The sequence below is a fragment of the Ictidomys tridecemlineatus genome, chromosome 12, assembly GCF_052094955.1.
Source record: "Ictidomys tridecemlineatus isolate mIctTri1 chromosome 12, mIctTri1.hap1, whole genome shotgun sequence".
Taxonomy (NCBI): Eukaryota; Metazoa; Chordata; class Mammalia; order Rodentia; family Sciuridae; genus Ictidomys; species Ictidomys tridecemlineatus.
Window position 1 is genome coordinate 59,331,380 of NC_135488.1, and position 21,487 is coordinate 59,352,866.

A 21,487-nucleotide genomic window follows, 5' to 3' on the forward strand; every position below is an offset into this window, starting at 1 on the left:
AGGAGACCTGGCATTTTCAGAAATAACTATCCCTTATTGAGCCATTCCAAGTGCTTTGCGTGGATTAATCCTCACAATGACCTCAGGGACAGAGGGTTTCATTTTCATTTTAAGGATAAAGAGACTGAATCAGAGAAGCTTAAGGGAGCTTGGCCAGGTCATGCAATTTGTAAATGATCAGGTGGAGCTAACTAACCTTTGTGCTTGTCTGACTCAGGAGCACATGCTTTCAGTAACTACAGCTACTGTCCCTGTAAAGAGGACAAGGTCTAATGGGAAGAAGCAAAGAACTTATAAAAACAGGAGAGCAGAAAGGGCCAAAGTTGGGAATGTAGGCATTGTACCTTAGAGCATGGTTCCAGGAGGTTCTAGATACCCTAGAGCAATGTTTAGGGTAGGCTAATATGGCTATATGTGCATGATGGATCAGACTGATAGAGATTGGAAGAAAGCAGTACATCTCTGGCCACTGCAGAAGGTAAGAAGATAGAGAATTCAGGGCTAGACTTATGGGCTAGGATGAGGAGGTGGTCACAGAAGAGGAATCAGTATGATTGCCCCAGTGACCAAGGACTGTAGGAGTTAGTGACAACCTTACAAACCTGTACAATGGGTGGTGGTGTGGGGAATGGCATCATGGACAGAAAAAATGACCACTGCTGTATTGCTAAGAAACATTCTCTGCAGCTGTGTCATCCCCTCAATATATATACACAACACACATACCACCCCTGGTTCCCCTTCCTCCCTTATTCCTTTCATCACTTTCTAAAGACTGTCCCTCTGGAAACTTTCTAGCCCATGACCAACCCTTCTTGGTTTGCCCAGCACTTTCCCAGTCTTCACATTGCAAGACCCAGAAAAATCAGCATGGTTGGTTACCCACTTTCCAGTCCTGACTACTTGGAATTTACGCTGCTGAGTCAGAAAACTATCAATCAGGAGTGGTGTGTATAGGGCACAGTGGGGCAACTTGTCAGGGTCCTGTGGCTCTTGGCTTAAAGATTCAAGTCTTTAAAAGGTTAAGAGAGCTGGGAAGAAACATTTGCAAACAAAAGCAAGAAGCTAGCCCAGTTTAAAGGTTAAAATCCCACACAGTAGTGGGTAACCATGCTTTGAGGAGCTGGGAATCTCAGAAGTACCTAGATCTCCCTCCCCAACTCAAAACAGGAAAGCTAGATGGACAGACTTCTTAAGGCATCACTGCAATATAATTACCCTTTAAACAAAAACAACTATCCTTCCCCCCACCCCCCTACCACCTGCCAACTCCCGAGGGAAAAGCCAAGGAGTCCCAAGGCAAATAAGGTTTCTTAATTCTAGCAATGCCACTGCTGCCACCTCTTCTACTCAAGCCTTGGATAACAAAACTCAGACCTGTCCCACCAAAATGGCCTCTGGATGGATGTCTGCTCTCTAAGCCCTAGAACAGTGTGCATCACAATCATCTGGCAGGCATATTGAATCACAAATTGCTGGCCCCCACTCCTATGGTTTCCAGTTTGATTTGGAAGGCCTAGCTTGGGGTCTGCAAATTTGTATTTGCCACAAGTTCTTGAATAATACTGATGCTGCTGGTCCAAAAACCACACTTGGAGACCCACAGTTCTAGGAACTCTGGGTTTTATGAATTTAGGCAGCGATTCACTCCTATTCCTCCCTTTTCACTGCAGGAATCACAAATATATAGGATAGTTATAAGCAAAAATAGTTTATTTAGCATCCTGTGTGTACTAGGCACTTTGTGGTATTTTCTTATTCTCTGTTAATCCTCACAGCAGCCCTGTGAGGTAGGAATTGCCTGTTTTATAGATGAGGGAACTGAGGCTTAACTATTTGGAAATTTGTCCAAAGTGACCCACATAGTAATGGTAGACTTCATCCTGCTACACAGTATTTAAGGGGCTTAAATCACAAACAAAAAACTTTAGGAAAGTCCTATATAAGAGTGAAATTTCAATACCTCCTATCTCCAAGTTGAACAAGACTAAATGATTCCTCTGGGGAAGACATTTGGACAAGAGGGCTAAAAGTGACCCCCCCATCCCACTGCAGATCCACACCTAAATGAGCTAAGTGTCCTAGACAGAGTCAGTAAGGAATCAGCCAAAGGAAGCTGCCAGGATCTTAGAGAAGCCAAAAGAAAATCATATTTCTTACACAGGAAGTAGAGAATTATAGCCATCTTTGGGGCAGGGACCTTTGGTGGGGAAACTCTTGGGGAAAGGCTAATTGCAATGCCCAGTGCTGGGTGGAAAAAGTGCCCAAGGTAGCAGCAGCCTGGGAACCATGTAATAGGAGTCAGCAGTAGGGAGTGTGGAGATGTGTGGGCCCCGCGAGTTCCAGATATCAGACAGTAAGGGACATTTTGAATGCAAACCTTAAAGAATCTTCCAGGAGTAGGAGGATGTGGGTTTAAGACCATCAGACAAAGAAGAGGTCAGAGTGTGCACAGCAATGTAGACAGGAAATGACACAAGGGACTGAAGTAAACTGGGGGTTGTAGCTAAAGAAGATAGGGCAAGAGCTGGGGTGAGGAGGACGTAAATGTCATTAAGCTAAACTGTGGGACTCAAATCTTATTCATTACACTGACCTCATTCTTGAGCACAAAGTTCTAGCTGGTGAATGAAGCCAAGAAGCAGAGCAAGCCCCAGATGCATCCTTACTGACTCTGATGTAGTCTAAAGACCGGAACTTCTATACAGTTCCTATTTGGGCAATGGTGGATTTTGTTTTTCCTACCACCCCTAGAAGAAGCCATCTGCTTAAGAACCAAAGAAAGGATGTTTCAGTAGATATGGGACTCCCTTCTCTCATTGGAAGGTCTTCAGTGGCAAGAACAACTGCCAGCGTTGTCCTCAAATACAGGTTTTGAGTACAGCATCTCAAAACATGCAGTGAATTGTCCCCACAGTGTCCCTGATCCCTTGGGATGTCCACATGGCCTTGCCATATGAGGGACAGGTCTTCTTTTATCTAGCCTGAGGCAGATGCTGGGACCCCAGGATGTCCCAATTCTTTGAAGGGTCCTGGAGATGAAGAGAGTGGGGTCTTCTACTCTGAGTCTGAGGGAAAGGCCAACTGGAGTGGCTCAGGTTATATGGAGGATAATGCAAGGGTAGAGCCAGACCAGGGGACCTTGGAACAATGCTTGGAGGATGACTGAGGGAGAGTAGGCCTGAGGCTCCTGGCCCAGAATGGGCAGATTGCTGGGGGGCCCTGGTCAATCCAGGTGGCACACAAATTCTTCCTTGCTGATGATCCTGCTGAGAAGGAAGAGAGAGAGGAATATGACCCCACCATCCTGTGTCCCTTGCCCTATGAGATGGAAGGTAGCACTGCTTGGTGCTGTGGTCCCAACCAGTTATACCTGGCCTGAGAGTCAGCCTACCTCCCTTACCAGAGCGAGCTGCAGAAGGCAAGAGCGTAGCTCCTGGGCTGCATCCAACTGAGAACCCCCTCTCAGAGTCTCCTGGAACACAGCAGCAGCCTCCCTAAAGCGCTTTGGTCCCAGAGAGATTAGAAAAGGCAAAATTTAGGCATCAGGGGTCCCAAGAATTTAAAACTGATTCCGTCCTCAAACTGTCCCCACCTCCTAGTATTGCAACCAGAAGCTTATCCAGAAAAGGTCAATATAAACCTATTCCCTACCTCATCCCACCCAAATCTCTCCTTTGTTTCCAGCCTCAGTTCTATTACCTGTAGTCCCATCAAGGCCTTGCCCAGGCGGAAGAGGCCCCGGGGCCATCCAGGCTGCAGGGTAAGGGCCACCTGAGCATCAGCCAGGGCCCACACTGGCTGACCCAGCCGCTCATGGCAGAAGGAGCGATTTCCAAATAACCTGATAAACAGAAAAAGTGGACAAAGGTCCAGGTCCTCAACACCCTTCCTTACCCTGATGTCCCAGCACAGTGGCCAAGCTCCTACCTACCGGTGGTCCCGGGGATTGAGCTTTAAGGCCTGGGTGAAGAGGTCCACAGCCTCATGGTAGAAACCACTTTGAGCAAAGCTGGTACCCAACTCTGGGAAGGAGAGAAAGTAGGAAGGTTCCGATGGGGGTACCACCAGAGGTTGGGGTAAGAAGAAAGAGAAAAGATCTTACTTGCCAATTCCTGGCTCTGCTGTAAGGCAGCTGCCACCAATCCTGTAGATGCCTAGAGATGGGAAGCAAAGTAAAGCAGACTTCGATGCCTCAGTCTCCCAAATCTTTCTCCTCTGTTAAGTTATACTGTAATCAGCATGTAATAAAAGTACCAGTCCTATTTTCCTACAGAGTAAACTACCCAGGGTCAGGGTGACAGTGATGAAGACTGACCCCAGGTCTCTTGGCCCTAAAGCCAGAGAACTCCTAGTGGATAGTCCCTTTAACCCTGAGATCTTGTGCCTTTCCAGAACATTTTGGTTCCCCTGCCCACCTCACCTGTACTTTACAACTCTGCCTGGGCCTCTCCTCTTTTGAAGGGTTCCTTTCCTCTTGGCTCATCTTCTCCTGGGGGCCCTGGCCCCTGATACGGAGCTCCTGGCTCACTCCCTTCTCTTGGTGAGCACTGGGGGCCCAATCCCCAACCTTGCGCAAAGCCAGAGACACAAAAGTGCTAGATAGATCCAGTGGGTCCTGTGGGCAAAAGGAAAAGTTAGGGGCACAAAAAAAGACAAATATTGTATGTAGAAGCTAAAGAGTTGATCTCATAGAAGTAGAGAATACAATAATGGTTACTAGAGCCTGTGAAGGGTGTTCAGGAAAGGGGATGGAAAGAAGATGGTTAATAGGAACAGGGTACAGCTGGAAAGCAGGAATAACTTCTAATGCTCTATACAGCACAGTAAGATAACTGTGATTGATAACAATTAATAGAATATTTCCAAACAGCTAATAGAGAGGATTTTGAATGTCCCCAACACAAAGAAATGATAAATGTCCAAGGCAATAGATATGTAATGATCAGATCAGCATGATTGGCATATCACATACCTGTACTGAAATGTCACTGTACCCCAAAAATATATACAATTAGTATGTGTCAATTAAAAATAAAAATATTCTTAAAAATAATTTTTTAAATTTTTAAAAGGAAAGTTAAGTACAGGGTGAGGATGAAGTAAATCCTGGAATAGAGGAGAAGAGGGTGAGAAGAGTTTAAGAGGATAGAAAGGGGCCCTCACCTCTTCCTCACCACACTGTCCCTGAGCCGGTTTCCCGGGGCTAGCTGAGGGGCTCTCATCCCCGTCTGAGGTAGCCTTCACCTGGATGAAAGGTGTGCAAGTTCAGGGTTGGGATCATCTTGCGTCTCCTGCCTTCTCAGCCCCCAGCTTCCTGGCCCTTGCTGCTCTGTACACCTGCCTGCAGAACTCACCTTGGACTCCCCACCATCCTGCTCCAACCGCTCCTGTCGTTTCCGTTCCTTTTGACGCTGTAATGATGATGATGATGATGTACCTTTACTGTAAGTCACATAGTAGACTAAGCTTTGCATAGACTATCTCATTTAATCCTTGCAACTCTATGAGGTATTATTATTATCCTCATTTTATAGGTTAAAAGAAGACAAAAGAGTCACTAGCCAGAGATGTCACTGTAAGGAGATTCCACTAGGGCAGTACTGTGACATTCGAATTGCTATACCGGATGGCCTCCAGGTGACCTTTCAGTCCCCGGTCTCCTTGGGTCCACCTGGTGAAGGAATCCACTGCAGGACACCTTAAGCTCCTTCCTATTCTCACAAAGTTTGCTTCTTTCCCTTCCCTAATTCCCTCCGGGTTCCCTTTTTCCACCCTGCAGACACCTTCTTCTTGCGTCGTTTCTTCTCTGCTTTTTGTTTCATGCGCTCCTCCTCGGCCACCAGCTCCTCGGCCAGGCGGTTGGCTTCCTGAAGGAGGAAGGGCAAGTGACAAAAAAAGAGAAAGAACAGGGAGAATGAGAGAGAATGCGAAAGGGAGGCAAGCTGTGTGGAAGGGCCTTAGAAGGTACAAATTAGGGGAGCATCCAGGGGTGGAAATACATGGATTGAAAGGACCATAAAGCCCCTTCTTGACAATCTCACCTCTTCCGTCACCTGGAGTTTCTGGGGCAGGGCCACCTGAAGCAGGCTATCTGAGTCACTGGGGAAGGATGCAGAGGCAGAGGAACTTTGAGAACAGGGCTCAGCCCCTTGCGGAGGGTATAGGAAGGACTTTTGGAAACCACAGTAGGTGCCCAGTCCCTCAGCCCCCTTGCCCCTGACACTCTGTCCAGTTGTGTTTCCTTCATCACAGAAATGGTCCAGGGGGTAATCTGTTAGCAGGGAAAAAGAGACAGGAAAGAAAGAGGAACATGAGAGAGGGGCACACCCGAGGGCCAGCCCACCCCAGGGTTCCAGCCTTGATCCCAGGTCCGGGCCTGCACTCCCCACCATGATGCCATTGCTGCAACTGCCTGCTGCTCCCATCCACATGGATCCGGTGCAGGCCCTGGGGATCACTCTCCACAAGCTGGCGAAGAAAATCCACTACGTCCTGGGAGGGGGAGGGGAGGGGAGGCTGGTGTTGGGGGAAGTTCTGGGAGAGAGCAAAGGGTTGGCTGGCTTGAACTCTACTGTGGCAGCCACAAACCAACCACCCAACATAAAGAATCCTTTTGGCTCTGACCTTTCTCTCATTCACTCCTAGAAAATGTGCTGCTCCTGGCTCTCATGATGCATCACCTCCCTTTGCTATTCTCCTGCATTCCCTGGGACTGAGCATGGCCTTCAGCCCAACCTTCTTCACCATCCAGTGTCTTCTTCCTCTGACTTGCCACTATGCCAGCTACACTAATGTCCCTGGAATTGAGCCTGTTTACCTGTCTTCCCTCTGTGTCCCATCATACCCTTGAATGTGAATAGCTATCAGAAAACCCAACCCAAAGCATATATGCATGGCAGCTCCCAGCTGGCCTCTCCTGCTTCTCATCTGCTTCTCTCCAAAACAAAGCTCTCAGACATTACTCCCCTGCTCCAAAACTTCCAGTATCACACACTGCCAGGGTCGTAGGAAGGACTGAATCTAGGGCCTTGGTGGTCTAGGATTTGGAGCCCTCCAAAGCTTGCTGACTGAGCTTTCCAACCTTCCCTTGCAACTTTCCCTGCTTAGCTGCCATCCTCCCTTGGCCACCAGGCTCCCTCTATCCTTAGGGCCTCCAGTCCTTGCTGGCTCTGATCTTCTTACCACATCTTGTCTCATCTTGAAGGGGCAAATTCCATCTCCCCTCAAAGCCTTTTCAGATCCTTTCATCTTCAATTTTTCTGCCCTCTCTCAACCAAATTGTACCCACATAGTCTTTTATACAATTTAGAACCTTATTTTTCATTGATTTATATTGCAAGTTGGTGTGGCAGCACATAACTGGAAAAACAGCTATGCTAGAGCGGAGCTACTTGCATTGCATTATTGATTCTGTCACTGCCTGGATATTTCATTTTGTATAATTCATTTCAGTTTATTGTACTCTTTCCTCATTGACGAATGAGGAAAGACTCTTTGAGGCTTGACCCACACACTTTTTTTTTTTTTAATTGATGCTGGGGATTAAACCCAGGGCCTCACTTGTTCTACCACTGAGTTCAGTGCTCCCATCCATGATTATGATAACAGTTTGATACCCCCAGTCCCCACCCCCTATGATTCTGATAATAGTCATTCCCTTAGTGATTGTAAGCTTCAGAGGGGGTGGCCACACATGATCTGGCCCCCTAGTATCTTTATAAATTTCCTACTTTTTGGACACCCTCCTCCAATCACAGTAATATCCTTTGAAGTTCCTACAACACACCAACTGAGATCCCATCTCAGTGCTTTTGGATTTGTTATTTCCTCAGCCTGGAATGGTCTTTCCCCAGTGAATGGCTCACTCCTTTGTTCCCTTTACATCTCTGCTTAAATGTCACCTTCTTAGGAAGGCTTCTGACGGCTCCTTGTAAAAACAGACATCTCTTTTCTCCACTCAGTGCTCCCCATCCTTCTTCTTGCTGTTTTGCCCCACTTCTTATATATGACATACTATGCTATTTATCTATTGACTGGCTACCTCTACTAGACACTTCTTTTTAAAAACTTTTTTAGTTGTTGAGGGACCTTTATTTATTTATATGCAGTGCTGAGAACTGAACCCAGTATCTCACACATGCTGGGCAAGCGCTCTACTAGATACGTCTAACTCAATCAATGAATAGAAAATTTGTTTATCTGCTTGGTTTACTGCTGTCTTCCTACCACACTGTTTGGTACATAACTGGTGGTCAGTGAGTGTGTGCTGAGTAAGCAAAGAGATCACTGAGTAGGCTATTCCAATGGAGAAAATCCAGCGACTATGTCAGAAAAGCCTTGTGTGACCCAGTGAATCTGGGCTTTATCTTGTCAGTAATGGGAATGGACCTGATCTGGGCAGTGAACTGTTCATAGAGCTGAAGAAGAAGATGGATCTAAGGGTGTAATGTTTATTTAGCAGGCCATTACAACTGCTCAGGCCAGACAGAATGAGCCCTTGAAACTAAAAATTGAGGCAGTGGGAGCAGGAATGTAAATGAGGCGAGGGTTTGTTTCAAAAGACTTTTCAGAAGTAGATTTCAGTGATTGCCTAAATGTGAGGTAAAGGAAAGTGGGAGTACAAAACTATTTTCAGATTTCTGGATTAAGCAACGGAGTCAGAAGCTCCTGTTATGAACCAAAAATGGGGTTAGAGAAAAACAAACAGCAGGGGCAAGGTGGCATAGTAATCCCAGTGACTGCAGAGGCTGAGGCAGGAGGATTGCCAGTTCAAGGTCAGCCTCAGCAATTTACAGAGACCCTCAACAACTTAGCAAGACCCTGTCTGAAAATAAAATAAATAAATAAAAAGGTCTGGGGATGTAGTTCCAACCACCGTTGAGTTCAATTCCCAGCAGCTACCCCCGCCCGCAAAAAAAAAAAAAAAAAAAAAGAAAGAAAAGAAAAAAACTGATCCTATCCTTCCCTTAGTAACCTATGGCCTACTTAAGGCCATCCAAACCTTCGGCCTTTCCACTCACTCTTTGCTGTATCTCCAACCGTCCACTATGATCTGACCTTAGTGACGTTCTCTCAGCTTTTCCTTGCTTTAGTGTCTTTGCTCGCACTGTCCTGTTTACAGTATCTTTCTCAGGCACTCATATCCAAGCCTCAACTCAAGAACACTGGTCTTCTCAGTTCTGCCAACTTCGAGCATTCATTACAGTAGGATTATACGCCCCATTCCTGCCCAAGATCCTCAAGAGCAGCGTCGGAAGCTACTCCTCCCCAAAGCTCCCAGAGCCGGGTGCAGGGCTAGCACAGAGTGGGTGTAAGCACAGCTGATTGAAAGTAGGCGTAAACTAGAGGACCTACGCGCGTTCGCGTGCGCGCGCGCGCTCAGGCATAGGGGCAGGTGGCAGTATTTTTTACCTCTTTTCCGCTGTCCTCTGGTACGAATTCCCTGTAGAGTTTGGGGACAGCAGCGACCCCCAGCGGGCATCCAGGACGCACAGGGCAGTCTATAGGAAAGGAAGGCAGTGCCGAATTCAAGGGAGCTCGGGATTGTTGGACCAGCGTCCTTCACCCTCCTCCTGAAGCATAAAATCCTACCAAACCGTCCAGACCACAATAGATTCAAGTGGGGCTGCCTCTACGCTCCTGGGTCCCCTGTGGTCGTGTCACACCCCGCTCACCTAGCTTGATCCGCTCCACAGTCTTTGGAATCGGCGCCATCTCCCGTCAACAGTGACACGAAAGTGAAACATAGTCTAGAATTTGACACTGAGCAAAGGGCGGGGTAAGATAGAATAGGCGCCATCTTTATTAGGGGCAGAGGCCGTTGATTACGGAGGGCGAGAGAGTACAGTCTCCGCGGTCCAGGATGAGAGAGTTGGTTCTTGGTAGGAGGCGGAGTCCGAACACGGCGGACGTTGGGCGGAGCTGGGAAGTGAGAAACGTTAGGTTCGTTTCTGACTCGCAGCCCATGGCTCAGGCTTCTCGCTCGGATGGCCTTCTGCCTCCGCTAGCTACTGTGCCCCAGCTGTGGGCGCAACCCGCGGACTCTGGGGAGAAGCTATGGGAGGGGAATCGGGCGGGCGCCAGCCGCGGGGAGGGTTGTGGCAGGCAGGGGCTACCCGTTTCCGGGAGCATTCCCTGTCTGGATGCACGGCCCGGCGGAACTCCGGGAGGGCAGCAGTCCTGGCTGGCCTCGGCCGACTCGGGTGAGGAGCACGAGGCTGGCGCTGCGGACTGGAGGCGGGAGCCTACATCTGGCAGCCCGATACCGCTGGCGCTGCAGCGTCTCCGGGCTGTGTTATTGCGGTTGCACCGCGAGCGAGAGCAACTCCTCCAGGCCCGGGATTGCGCCCGCCACCTACAGGCGGCCGTGCACCTCTTAAAGACCCTGAGTCCCTGCACGCATGCCAGCGGAATCCGCCCCTTCCCAGAGCTGTGTCGCAACTTGCATCTACACCCACCTCGAGAGACGGTTCAGAGAATCGGCCTACGGGACGTTCCTGAGCCGCTACTCCTAGCACGCCCCATCGGACTAGCGGCCCGCTGCCTGGATGCTGCCATTGAGATGCAGCTTCGTTCCCTGGGTCGGGCGCCTGCCAGCCTAAGCCTGACGTCCCAACTCACTGAACTGTTGTTGGAGCTTCCTGTCTATCACAAACTGCAGAGAAAATCCATGGGCCACCTCCCAAGGGCAGCGTGCCCTTTCTCCCCTACCCGTGTGCTCCATCTCCTGACCTGGGAGCGGGGTTGCCAGGTGGCAGGTCGGCTGGATGAGGCATTCTGGGGATCGGACTTCCGGGACCAGCTCCGAGAGCGATGCCATGAGGAGCGTGAGCTGTTGCCAGGGCTGCTGAGCCTCATAGGGAGTGTGGCGAGTTCAGCCAACAGTGAACTGGGGCTTGGAGGAGCTGGAGCCCTGTGGAGCCAATATTGGACCCTGCTGTGGGCAGCCTGTGCTCAGAATTTGGACCTAAATTTGGGACCCTGGAGGGACCCCAGGGTAGCAGCACAACAGCTGAGTCAGGCACTGGGTCAGGGTGAGTGATGGGCCTGGACCATGTTTTGGGAGACCTGGGGTATCTTCTCCCTACTCTGCTCATTCATCTCCTGGTCTGACAACAGAAGCAGGCAGTTTAGAATGAAACCCCCAGGGTTCTAACTATAGCTTCAGGGCTTTCAAGGCAAAGTCTTGCTTTTCACTCCTCTTGAGTCTTGGAGAATCCATCATTGAGTGGGCAGGGTTGTGGGATGGGTGGCCTTGTTTTCAGGCTCTAGAGTAATTTCTCCCACTAGCATCCCTGCCTCAGGAGTGTGAGAAGGAACTGGCTTCTTTGTGTCACAGCCTACTTCATCAGTCTCTTATCTGGAGCTGGGACCAAGGTGAGAAAAGAGGGATACTGGGGCAACTCAAGTCCCAGGTTGCCACTCCCCCATCAGACTATATCTTCTTTTCCTCAGGTTTTTGCCAGGCCTTGGGATCAACCCTTAGGGATCAGAACAGCCCTGCCTCACTCTCTCATACTACTCAACTGTTGCAGCAGCTCTTTCCACCTCTCTTGGATGCTCTCCAAGAACTGAGGTCAGGATTGATCCATTGCCGCCTTCCAGGTGAGAGGAAGGCCTGGAGACAGGGAAACAGAACAGTTGAGGATATCCTTTTTCCTTCAGTCTGTTCTGAAGTCTGTCTTATCTGCTCCATGTCCCCTAAGATACTCTGCTGCTCCCTTTCTAGGTCCTGCACCTGCCGCCCTGGGACTCTGTACCTTACAGACTACCTTGCTCTGGTTCTTGAACAGAGCTCAGCAGAACCTGGCAGCTTGGATCCCAGGTTCCTTTCTGTTCCTGATCCAAAAGGACCTACCTGTGAGTGTTTAGGGAGTGGGGAGGGGAGCAGCCTGGGCTGGGCTGGGCTGTGCTCTCACTCCCTGTTTTCTATCCAAAGCCTCTTTTGCATGAGGCAGAAGCTCTGTCCAGCCTGGCCTTAGAGGAAAGCTTAGCCCTGGAGGTAGAGCAGCAGTTGGGCTTGGAGATACAGAAGCTCACTACACAGATGCAGGTGAGGAGAACAGGGTCCCTGACAGTAGAAGTTTAAGAGCCTATTCTGTAACATCTTGGGGGGTACAGTGGACAGGATGGGCAGAGTGGATCATTTCAGTAACTTGGAATCTCTACTAAACTAATCTCTACTAAACTAAATAAATCAATAAAACTATTGATTTATTGATTATTTTAGTTTTCTCTCTTACTATGGAAAATTTAAACATATACAAATATAGAGAGAAGAGTATAATGGATCTCCCATGTTTCTACCACCAAGAAGGGCTTTAACAATGATCAACTCATGGTCAATTTTATTTCATTTATATACCTCCCACCCTCTCTAATTATGTCAGACTCTCATTTTTTGATGTTAACAGCCACTGACCATCATTGCCTAAACTCATTATTTCATTAGAGGTTGCAAAGGGGTGCTATTCCAATTTTATTTATTTATTCATTCATTTCTTCCTCATTTATTAGATCACTTTTATAAAGACAAACGTGTCCTCATTAAGGATTTGGTTACCCTGAAGGATGTGTGTGTGTGTGTGTGTGTGTGTTTCTGTTTGTTTGTTTTAGTATTGGGGGGTTGAATCCAGGGGTACTTTACCACTGAGCTATATCCCCTGCTTTTTTAAAAAAATATTTTTTAGTTTTAGGTGAACACAATATCTTTATTTTATTTTTTTGTGGTATTGAGAATCGAACCCAGTGCCTCACACATGCTAGGCGAGCACGCTACCACTTGAGCCACATCCCCAGCCCCTATCCCCTGCTTTTTACATTTTTCATTTATTTATTTATTTTTGGTATCAGGGATTAAACCTTGGGGCACTTAATCACTGAGCCCATCCTAATCCTTTTTAATATTTTTTTAAAATATTTTTTTTTAATTGTAGACAGACATATGCTATTATTTTATTTATTTATTTTTATGTGATGCTAAGGATCGAACTCAGTGCCTCACATGTGCAGGCAAGTGCTCTACCATTAAGCCAGCACTCCAGTCCTCCTTTTAATATTTTAGAGACAGGGCCTCACTAAGTTGCTGAAGCTGGATTTGAATTCACAATCTTCCTGCCTCAGCCTTCTGAGCTACTGGGAGTATAGGCCACCATGCCCAGCCCGCTCTTTTTATTTTTGAGACAGGGTTTCACTAAGTTGCTTAGATTCTTATTAAGTTGATGAGGCTGGCCTCAAACTTGGAATCCTGCCTGAGCCTCTCCAAACACTGGGATTACAGGCATGTGCCACTATACCCACTGAGATATAATTTGCAGAGAAAAATCAGGATAAATGATTGTACCTTTCCCCTTTGTTACCAGTGTTCAATACAATGTTTCTTCTTTCTTTAAAAGCTTAATTTGTATTTTTATTAAAGTAATGCACATCCATAGTATTAAAAAAGTGAAATAGGGCCTAGCATGTGTGAGGTCCTGAGTTTAATCCCCAGCACCAAAAAGAAAAAAAAGTGAAAAATGAAATAGAATATTTTTTAAAATATTGTTTTTAGTTGTTGATGGACCTTTAATTAATTAATTAATTTATATGTGGTGCTTAGAATGGAACCCAGTGCCTCACACATACTAGGTGAGCACTCTACCACGGAGCCACAACCCCAGCCCATAGAATACTGTATAAGGCCTCTCATGAAAAAAAAAAAATGCGTTATTTGTCCTCATCATTGATTCCTACTTTTGATTCCTACTTCAGAATGGTAACCTTTGTCCATGCTTAACTGTTTCTTCTAGGATTTCTTTTATATTTATCAATAAAACTATTGTTCTTCTATTTTATTTTTTCCCTATTCTATATATTATCTATTACTACTATGGAAGATGTCTGTCTTTTGTTTTCTCTTTCTGCTCAATTTTCTCCTCTTTGCCTTGAATAGGGGCATAGCTGTAGACAGAGCTCATGTTAACCCTCTACTCCTTTCTTCTGCATTTTTGCTTACCTAGTGTCTTGGTGCTATAAACTCCCATAGTTCTTCTGGCTCTTAAGAGTTATAGTCCATCTGAGCATGGTGGCAAATGCCTGTAATCCCAAAGGCCTCAGGAGGCTGATGCAATAGAATTATAGGTTCAAAGCCAGGCTTAGCAATTTAGCAAGGCTATAAGCAACCGTGTGAGACCTTGTCTCAAAATTAAAAATAAAAAGGACTGGGGATATGGCTCAGTGGTTAAGAGCCCTTGGGTTCAATACCTGGTACCAAAAGAAAAAAAAAAAAAGAGTTCTAGTCCAATATCTGCATTTGCATTTCTATCTAAAATACCGTTGTCTCCTTAAACTCATTATGTCACAGAGCAGGCTCATTATGAGTAGGGCAGATAGTGATAGTCACGGGAGGCCTGAGGAAGGAAGACCATGGTGGGCATGTATTTTATAGAAAGTTCCATGGGCCTATGACACAAATTGGTGGCTGAGCAGTCTCAGAAAAGCAGCAGGGGTTACTGGAGGAAACAGTTCATAGATCCTTGGCAGTAGTAGAGTTGGTCTGACCAGAGCAGAGGCTGTGTGTGCTATGTGTGTGCAAGTGTGCATGCGTGCACACATGTGTAAGCCTGCTGTATATACATGTTATGTGTTGGGGAGCGGGTGTGGGGCTGGAGGAGTAAGCAGGTTAGCATCAAATTATGTGGAGGGCACTGAATGAATCCAAGCTTTATCTCATGAGTGATGGGGAGCCACTGTAACAGGAGAAGAGGAACAGTGAAAATGATGAAAGAAGTTTGTTCTAGCCATAGTGGCTGCATAGAAGGGAGGTGGGGAGACATGATATGATATGAGAAAGGTTCAGCTCTGGGATGAGGTTAAGAACAGAGCAAAAGGAACAAGAGACAGTGTGTTCACCATGTGGACCAAACACTGCAGAGCAATGTATGCCTCACTCCTCTGCCTGGTGACTATACTGCTAGGCATCTCCTCTGGGTGCCCAGCATATACAGCGCTGGGATGACAGAGAATCAGGTGTTATGAGTTTTCTCCTTAGATGAACTATAATGTCCCAAAGGGGGCAGGGGTGATCTCATACTATGTATCTTGTATCTCTTCAGAATTTTGAGTGTGGAGGTTTCTAACAAATGTCCAGTGATGACAGGACAATTACCTTGATATTCAGGAGAAGGGGAAATCTGGTTTGCTGGAGAAGAAAGAAAGAGTTTAGAGTTGGACAGATTATTGTCAGATGTGCCTGGAAAGGGTCACATTGGCCCTTCCCCATCCCCTATTACTTTCTTCTCTTTAGGTTCCCTGGCATCTGCATTATTTTTACAGAGAAACTGCCATATACTGCATTTTTGGGGATACCTGTCTTCCAAAATGGGCTATAAAGCAGAGACCTTCTTTATTGCTGTCTTCTCTTCCTCCAAAACTACAAACTACCAAACAAGCCACAAAAACAAAACAAAAAAACAGCACATAAGTCATTTCTTGTTTTGTGGACTATGTTACTCTGGAGGAATGGTATCAAAAATACTGATCATGGGCTAGGGTTAGCTTAGTTGGTAGAGTTCCTGCCTTGCATGTACATGTACAAGGCCACAGGTTCAATCCCCAGCACCCAAAAAAAAAAAAAAAAAAAAAAAAAAGAAAGAAAGGAAGAGATCCCTCTCTCTGGCATGTGCTTGCAAACACTGGTGGTAATAAGGTGTCTTCTCTTTTTTCCCCTAGAGTTACTACAGAATAAAATTAACTTCAAAGACTTTCTATTCACTGAATAAAGCTGAAAGCAGAGTATTCCTAGGGAAGTTGTTCATAATTTGTGTCATGGACTCCTGGAAAACTTAATGAAAGCTATAGATCTTTCCTTGGAAATGCCACAATCATGCATACAATCTTAGGAGTTTATGGACACCAAGTTGAATACCTCAGATTGATTGACTGAATTGCAGTACTGGGATTGAACCAAGATGGGCTTTACCACTGAGCTGTATCCTCAGCCCTTTTAATTTTGAGACAAGGTCTCAGTAAATTGCCCAGGCTGGTCTTGAACTAGCAATTCTTTTGCCTCAGCTTCCTGAGTAGCTCGGATGATAGGCATGCAACACCACAGCCAGTTAATACCTTAGATTTAAAGAAACATCATAATTTGAGAAGTCCCTAACAGATAAGCCTCTTTTACTTTCTCCTTATCTGTGCAGCTCCTGCCTGAAGAGTCACTAAGTCTCTTTTTCCAAGAATGTCATAAACAAGCCACACAGGGCTTCAAGCTCTACATGCCACGTGGTCGGTACTGGAGGCTTCGTCTCTGTCCTGGTAACTTTTTATCCCAGCTTCTACTTTCAGGGTCTCTGGGGGTAACAGTATCCCAACCTCTCCAACTACTGTTTCCACACCACTATCTCCATCCTTGTCTTGACTTTCTATGCCCTCCTTCCAGAAATCCTACATTTTTTCACAAACATTCCACAGTCTTATATCCTGTCCTTTCTCTTCTCTCACTCCAGAACTTCCCCATGTTCCTAGTGAGTATGCTGGTTTGGTAGTCCGAACTGTACTGGAGCCTGTATTGCAAGGATTGCAGGGATTATCACCCCAAGCCCAGGCCCTTGCCTTGGGTCAGGCACTGACAGCCATCCTAGGTGCTTGGCTCGACCACATCCTCACCCATGGCATCCGGTTCAGGTGGGGAGAAAAAACCGTGGTAGGAGGAATGGAACTGGGAAAAGGGAGGGCTTAGGAGGGATAGAGCAGTTTGGAGAGGCACAAAGGTCAGGTGGTCACATTGTACCTGGACATTTAGCCTGCAGGGAGCACTGCAGCTCAGACAAGACTTTGGAGTGGTCAGGGAGTTGCTTGAAGAAGAGCAGTGGGGCCTGTCCCTAGAGCTTCGGCAGACTCTGTTCATGCTCAGCATCTTCCAGCAGCTAGATGGAGCCTTGCTGTGTCTACTACAGCAGCCTCTGCCCAAGACTAGAGTCCACCGGAGGCCTCCCTGTTGCTGTGAGTCACTCCCCACCCCCTTAGTCCCTCCCTGTTTTAAGTGACCCACAGCCCAGACTCACCATTGATCTGCTTTAGTATCTTTTTACAAGCCACCTGCCTTCCACTTCTTTCTTGCCAGGTGTTTGTAATGAAGTCCAGGCCACAGAATGGCCCAGCAGCACCCTCAACAACCTGGAGAGCTTGGAGCCTCCTCTTCGGTCTGGAGCACCCCCAGCCCAGACCAATCAGCTGCTAAGCACCCTAAGGGGAGGAGGACCTAGCCCTGAGGCTTACCTGGTGGGAAATCAGCAGGCCTGGCTTGCCCTAAGGCTGAACCAGCACCCCCGTTGGCAACTGCCCTTTCTTTCGTGCCTGGGGACCAGTCCCGAAATCTAAGGACCAGGAGCTCCCCGTCTCTGATTAGAAAAGCCCAGATATTTGGAACTGCATATTAAAGAAGCCTAGAATTGGGAACTTGGGAGAGAGCATACATTAAGCTACATAGAGCTTGGAATCAGAAGCTATGAATCCAAGATCACTCCAGTGTCCGCAATCAAGAGTGAAGGGCAAAACCAGAAGCTGAAACCTGAAGGTCAGCACCCTTGGAAGGGTCAGGTCTAGTTCCCCCTCAGTGAAGACATTGTAGGGCTGGAAGTGGGAGGAGGATTAGGGGTTGAATCTCAGGGTACAAGGAAAGAGAAAATAATAGAAAACATGCTAGAAGCTGTGCCCTCTTAAATCCCAGAAACACGAATAAAACAGTTCATTCATGGGGAATCTCAAAGGTGGAATACATATTTCTACCTATGGATCAATCCCAAGGATGGTTTTTATCCTGTACTCTATTACTATTTTTAGTCATTTAAGAATACTGGGTTGTAGGGCCTTCCTATTTAAAGCTTTGGTTATTCAGTTACCTGAAGGGGGTCACCTCGGGTAAGTAGATAATCCCTGCAGTGGTAGAGTCCTCTCCTTGGAAGGAGACAGAATTTAAGATGGTGTTAATCTAGATCTTGTACATAAGGATACGGCAGGGAAAATGCTGCAAAAGACAGATGTATTTTCGTACAAAGGGGTTTTGCACTATTTATTGTCTTCACTGTGGTACAAAAGGACTATTAACGATAGGTAGTATTTAGTGACCGCTTGCTTTGGGTCCCTTGGTACTCGGTGCTGAAGCCATCCCCACCACCTCCCTGCCTTACTCTCTGGCCGCGGAGCTGGGGCAGCTGTTTGGAGCCTGAATAGGCTGCCAGCGATTGGAAATCAACTTTGCCGAGACTGCTGGTGGCGCAACCTTTCAGCGTCATCACTTCCGCCAGCGCGAGTCCTTCCGGGGAGAAGGTCACCATGGCGGCGCCCTTGGCTCGGCTTGGGCTGCGATCCGTCAAGCAGGTTCGGGTTCAATTTTGCCCCTTCGAGAAAAACGTGGAGTCGACGAGGTGAGAAGAATGTTGGTGGGGAGGGGATGCTGCTTCTTCCCGCCACTAGCCCTCTCCGCCCGGCACTCATGCCGTTTTTCCCACCGTAGGACCTTTCTCCAAGCCGTGAGCAGCGAGAAGGTCCGCGCCACCAATCTGAACTGCACGGTTATTGCAGACGTGAGGCATGACGGCTCCGAGCCCTGCGTGGACGTGCTATTCGGTGGGCTTCGTGAGGGAGACAGGCTAGAGGGGGAGGCAGGAAATCCTCAGCCCCACACTGCGATGCCCAGTGCCTGACTCGTTTGTTTGAATCCTCCCCAGGAGACGGGCATCGCCTGATAATGCGTGGCGCTCACCTCACTGCTCAGGAAATGTTCATCGCTTTCGCTTCCCACGTTCGGGCCAGGAACCCAGCGGGGAGCCGGGACAAACCTGGCGCTGGTACTGAACGGTGACATCGCGAAAGAAACCAACAAGCAGATTTTGACTTGGGACAAGGACATTTAAGCGCGACTTCATCATTCAAGTCACTGTCTGGAGGGCCACGGAGCAGGGTGGGATGGGAGAGCTTTGCCACTACAATGGTTGGGGGGCAAGAGAAGATACGGGTGAGAAGAGGTTTAAATGAACTTGAATTTTTTTCTTTTTTACCCTCACTCACAGCTTAACCCTTTTTAATATGGCTTCTTACATCACTCAAAATACTGTTTGTTCTTGTTTACCAAACGTGCTATTTCCTCAATCCTCAGCTCTCTATCTCATTAGCTTTTTTTCACTCTTAATTCACCTTCTCATGGTACCTCTGCCCCTCTTGGATTTTTCTTTCTTCTTAAACATAAAGGCATACTGCTCTCATCTTTTTTTTCTTCTTTGTGTTCTTCCTAGGGCAACCCATCCCCTGTCATAACTTGAACTATCCTCTCTGGAGTAAAACCCTACATTTCTGTTTCGTTCAAATCCCAATTACTGCACTTTATTCAGGTTATTTACTACCAGCTTCTTCCAATTGCCATCAACATTCTTTGTCTAAAATAGTATTAATTCCAGGAGGTGGTACAGACCTGTAACCCCAGTGATTCTGGAGGCTGAGGCAGGAGGACCACAAGTTCCAGGCCAGCCTCAGCAATTTAGTGAGACCCTTCTCAAAAACAAAAAAAAAACAAAACGAAGGACTAGGATGCAGCTTAGTGGTAGAGTGCCCCTGGGTTCAATTGCTAGTACCAGAAATAAACAATTAAAAAGCTCTTGATGGTTGGGGTTGTGGCTCAGTGGTAGAGGGCTAGCCTAGCATGTGTGAGGCACTGGGTTCAATCCTCAGCACCACATAAAAATAAAAGTCATTATGTCCATATACAACTAAAAAATATTTTTTAAAAAAGCTCTTGATGGGCTGGGGTTGTGGCTCAGTGGTAGAACACTCGCCTAGCATATGTGAAATAAAACAAAGGTATTGTGTCCAGCTACAACTAAAAAATATTAAAGAAATAAGGTCTTGTATCACTATTGCATTCTCCTGCCTGGTCTATATTAATCACTTTTGTGGCTAATTTGATTTTCCCAAAGCACATGACTGCTTAGTGCTCACCACTACCTTCAGTAAAGAGTACCTGAGGTAGTTTTTCATACTGGATTAACCCCCATTAGTGTGCATAATGAAATCAATTTAGGGAATTACATCAGTCTTTTTTTTAAAAAGTGGAATAAAATTTTTCAATGTCACATAGATTGAGAAGTTTTATTTTAGGAAACTAGTTTTAAGCATATAATCATATATGATGTGTGTCTGTGTATATGTGTGTGTTTGCATGTACTAGGTTGCAATATAGATGATTTGGTGAGGGGGGTCTCTTTTTGTTTATTTTTTGGTACCAGGGAATGAACCCAGGGGCTCTTAACCACTGAGCCACAGCCTCAGCTCCCTGCCCACACTTTTTTCCTCAGTACCCCCGCTCCTCCCTCCCCCCCCCCGCCTTTTTTTTCCTGGAAACAGACTCTTGCTAAGTTATTTAGGGCCTTGCTAAATTGCTGAGGCTTGCCTGGAACTTCTGATCCTCATGCCTCAGCCTCCTGACTTGCTGGGAGTACAGGCATGTGCCACCATGCCAGCTTGGGTGCAGTGTGGATGATTTCTTACTGTGGTTGTAGGGGAAAAAAAACTGGAAGCCCCTGTCCTAGAGAAGAACTTCAGAATGCTCAGCTAGGCAATCAAAGATTTAAGATATTGGCTTCTATATACTTTGTCATATGCATTTCACATAAGACTCCTTCAGTGTTACCATATCTTTTCCCTGTCTAAAAAAGTGTCTCCCCACTCTCCACCCCATTTAAAAAAGAAAACCACCTGGAAGCAGTATAGTGTATAACCAGATTGCTTGGGGTTGAAATATCACTTCTGCTTTAAGTAGCTGTGTGGCTTGAGACAAATTATTTAATCCATCAGTGCCTGCTTCCTCTTGTCAAATAAGGATAATAGTAGATGGCTCTACTATTGTAATACATAATAAATAGCTCTCCATGGGTTCTGTATACTTGAATTCAACCACACTCAGACTGAAAAAATTACTGAATATGTGCAGACTTTCCCCCTTGTTATTCCCTAAGTAATACAGCATAACAGTTATCTATATATAGCATTTACATTGTATAGGTATCAATGATCTAGAGATTGATTTAAACTATACAGGAGGGTATATGTAGATTATATGCAAATACTTTGACATTTTATGTAAGGGATTTGAGCAGGGGCCTTTTTGTATAAGGGACTTTCAGGGGTCCTAGAATCAGTCAACTGATAGGATGAATGTCTGCCTCAGACCACTGACAGCATTAAGTGAGTTAACATCTGTAAAGTGCCTACAAGGTTGATGGGAGAATAATAAGTGCTATTATCTAAGAACTTATTCTAAAGTGGAAAGAACACTGACAACCTGATTTGGTTCCCCAGCTCCATGATTAATTGTTAACATCTACCTTGCACTTATAAAGGTGATCAGTTCTGGGATACAAAATGAATAAATGAAATTTAGATATGTAATATACCACAATAGAGACAAGGACCAAGTACAATGGTAGCAATGGGGTAGTGCAAACAGGGCTGA

At 46.5% G+C, this 21,487-nt stretch overlaps 3 protein-coding genes across 14 annotated transcripts; 2 read left to right on the plus strand and 1 right to left on the minus strand.

The window, feature by feature from the left end:
* Positions 1-1,695: 1,695 nt before the first annotated feature.
* Ttc31 (tetratricopeptide repeat domain 31) lies at positions 1,696-10,600 on the minus strand. 8 transcript variants are annotated; one of them, XM_078028971.1, is made up of 13 exons: positions 10,461-10,600; positions 9,678-9,924; positions 9,415-9,503; positions 6,045-6,274; positions 5,787-5,870; positions 5,358-5,414; positions 5,167-5,247; positions 4,424-4,618; positions 4,106-4,157; positions 3,935-4,025; positions 3,703-3,844; positions 3,404-3,505; positions 1,696-3,266 (listed from the first exon to the last, which is right to left on the minus strand). In XM_078028971.1, exons 2-13 carry the CDS (start codon positions 9,800-9,802, stop codon positions 2,976-2,978), a joined length of 1,539 nt encoding a protein of 512 aa, XP_077885097.1. In that variant the 5' UTR covers positions 9,803-9,924; positions 10,461-10,600; the 3' UTR covers positions 1,696-2,975. The 8 variants fall into 8 exon arrangements, with proteins under 8 accessions (XP_077885097.1, XP_077885096.1, XP_040127521.1 ...); XM_078028970.1 differs by having other exon boundaries at positions 1,696-3,269; positions 3,395-3,505; XM_040271587.2 differs by lacking the exon at positions 10,461-10,600 and adding an exon at positions 6,393-6,537 and having other exon boundaries at positions 3,395-3,505; positions 9,678-9,891.
* Ccdc142 (coiled-coil domain containing 142) lies at positions 9,855-17,749 on the plus strand. 5 transcript variants are annotated; one of them, XM_040271574.2, is made up of 9 exons: positions 9,855-11,036; positions 11,293-11,379; positions 11,437-11,607; positions 11,732-11,862; positions 11,942-12,055; positions 16,182-16,296; positions 16,488-16,665; positions 16,784-16,983; positions 17,105-17,749. In XM_040271574.2, the coding sequence occupies exons 1-9, from the start codon at positions 9,866-9,868 to the stop codon at positions 17,359-17,361; spliced, it is 2,424 nt and encodes an 807-aa protein (XP_040127508.2). In that variant the 5' UTR covers positions 9,855-9,865; the 3' UTR covers positions 17,362-17,749. The 5 variants fall into 5 exon arrangements, with proteins under 5 accessions (XP_040127508.2, XP_021584821.3, XP_021584822.3 ...); XM_005329405.5 differs by having other exon boundaries at positions 9,857-11,036; positions 11,458-11,607; XM_021729146.3 differs by having other exon boundaries at positions 11,293-11,607.
* A 100-nt stretch (positions 17,750-17,849) lies between these two features.
* Mrpl53 (mitochondrial ribosomal protein L53) lies at positions 17,850-20,108 on the plus strand. The gene is made up of 3 exons (XM_005329373.5): positions 17,850-18,407; positions 18,497-18,609; positions 18,711-20,108. The coding sequence occupies exons 1-3, from the start codon at positions 18,316-18,318 to the stop codon at positions 18,842-18,844; spliced, it is 339 nt and encodes a 112-aa protein (XP_005329430.1). The 5' UTR covers positions 17,850-18,315; the 3' UTR covers positions 18,845-20,108.
* Positions 20,109-21,487: the final 1,379 nt, after the last annotated feature.

Bases quoted from the DNA above. Each gene is read 5' to 3' on its own strand.
- Ttc31 (XM_040271586.2), bottom strand. From the start codon at position 9,717: ATGGCGCCGATTCCAAAGACTGTGGAGCGGATCAAGCTAG. The intron at 3,845-3,934 runs GTAGGTAGGAGC...TCTGTTTATCAG, and splicing joins CTCAATCCCCGGGACCACCG to GTTATTTGGAAATCGCTCCT. The intron at 3,506-3,702 runs GTAATAGAACTG...CTGGGACCAAAG, and splicing joins AGGCCTTGATGGGACTACAG to CGCTTTAGGGAGGCTGCTGC.
- Ccdc142 (XM_021729146.3), top strand. From the start codon at position 9,866: ATGAGAGAGTTGGTTCTTGGTAGGAGGCGGAGTCCGAACACGGCGGAC. The intron at 11,863-11,941 runs GTGAGTGTTTAG...TTCTATCCAAAG, and splicing joins TGATCCAAAAGGACCTACCT to CCTCTTTTGCATGAGGCAGA. The intron at 16,666-16,783 runs GTGGGGAGAAAA...CTGGACATTTAG, and splicing joins ACCCATGGCATCCGGTTCAG to CCTGCAGGGAGCACTGCAGC.
- Mrpl53 (XM_005329373.5), top strand. From the start codon at position 18,316: ATGGCGGCGCCCTTGGCTCGGCTTGGGCTGCGATCCGTCAAGCAGGTT. The intron at 18,408-18,496 runs GTGAGAAGAATG...TTCCCACCGTAG, and splicing joins AAAAACGTGGAGTCGACGAG to GACCTTTCTCCAAGCCGTGA. The intron at 18,610-18,710 runs GTGGGCTTCGTG...AATCCTCCCCAG, and splicing joins CTGCGTGGACGTGCTATTCG to GAGACGGGCATCGCCTGATA.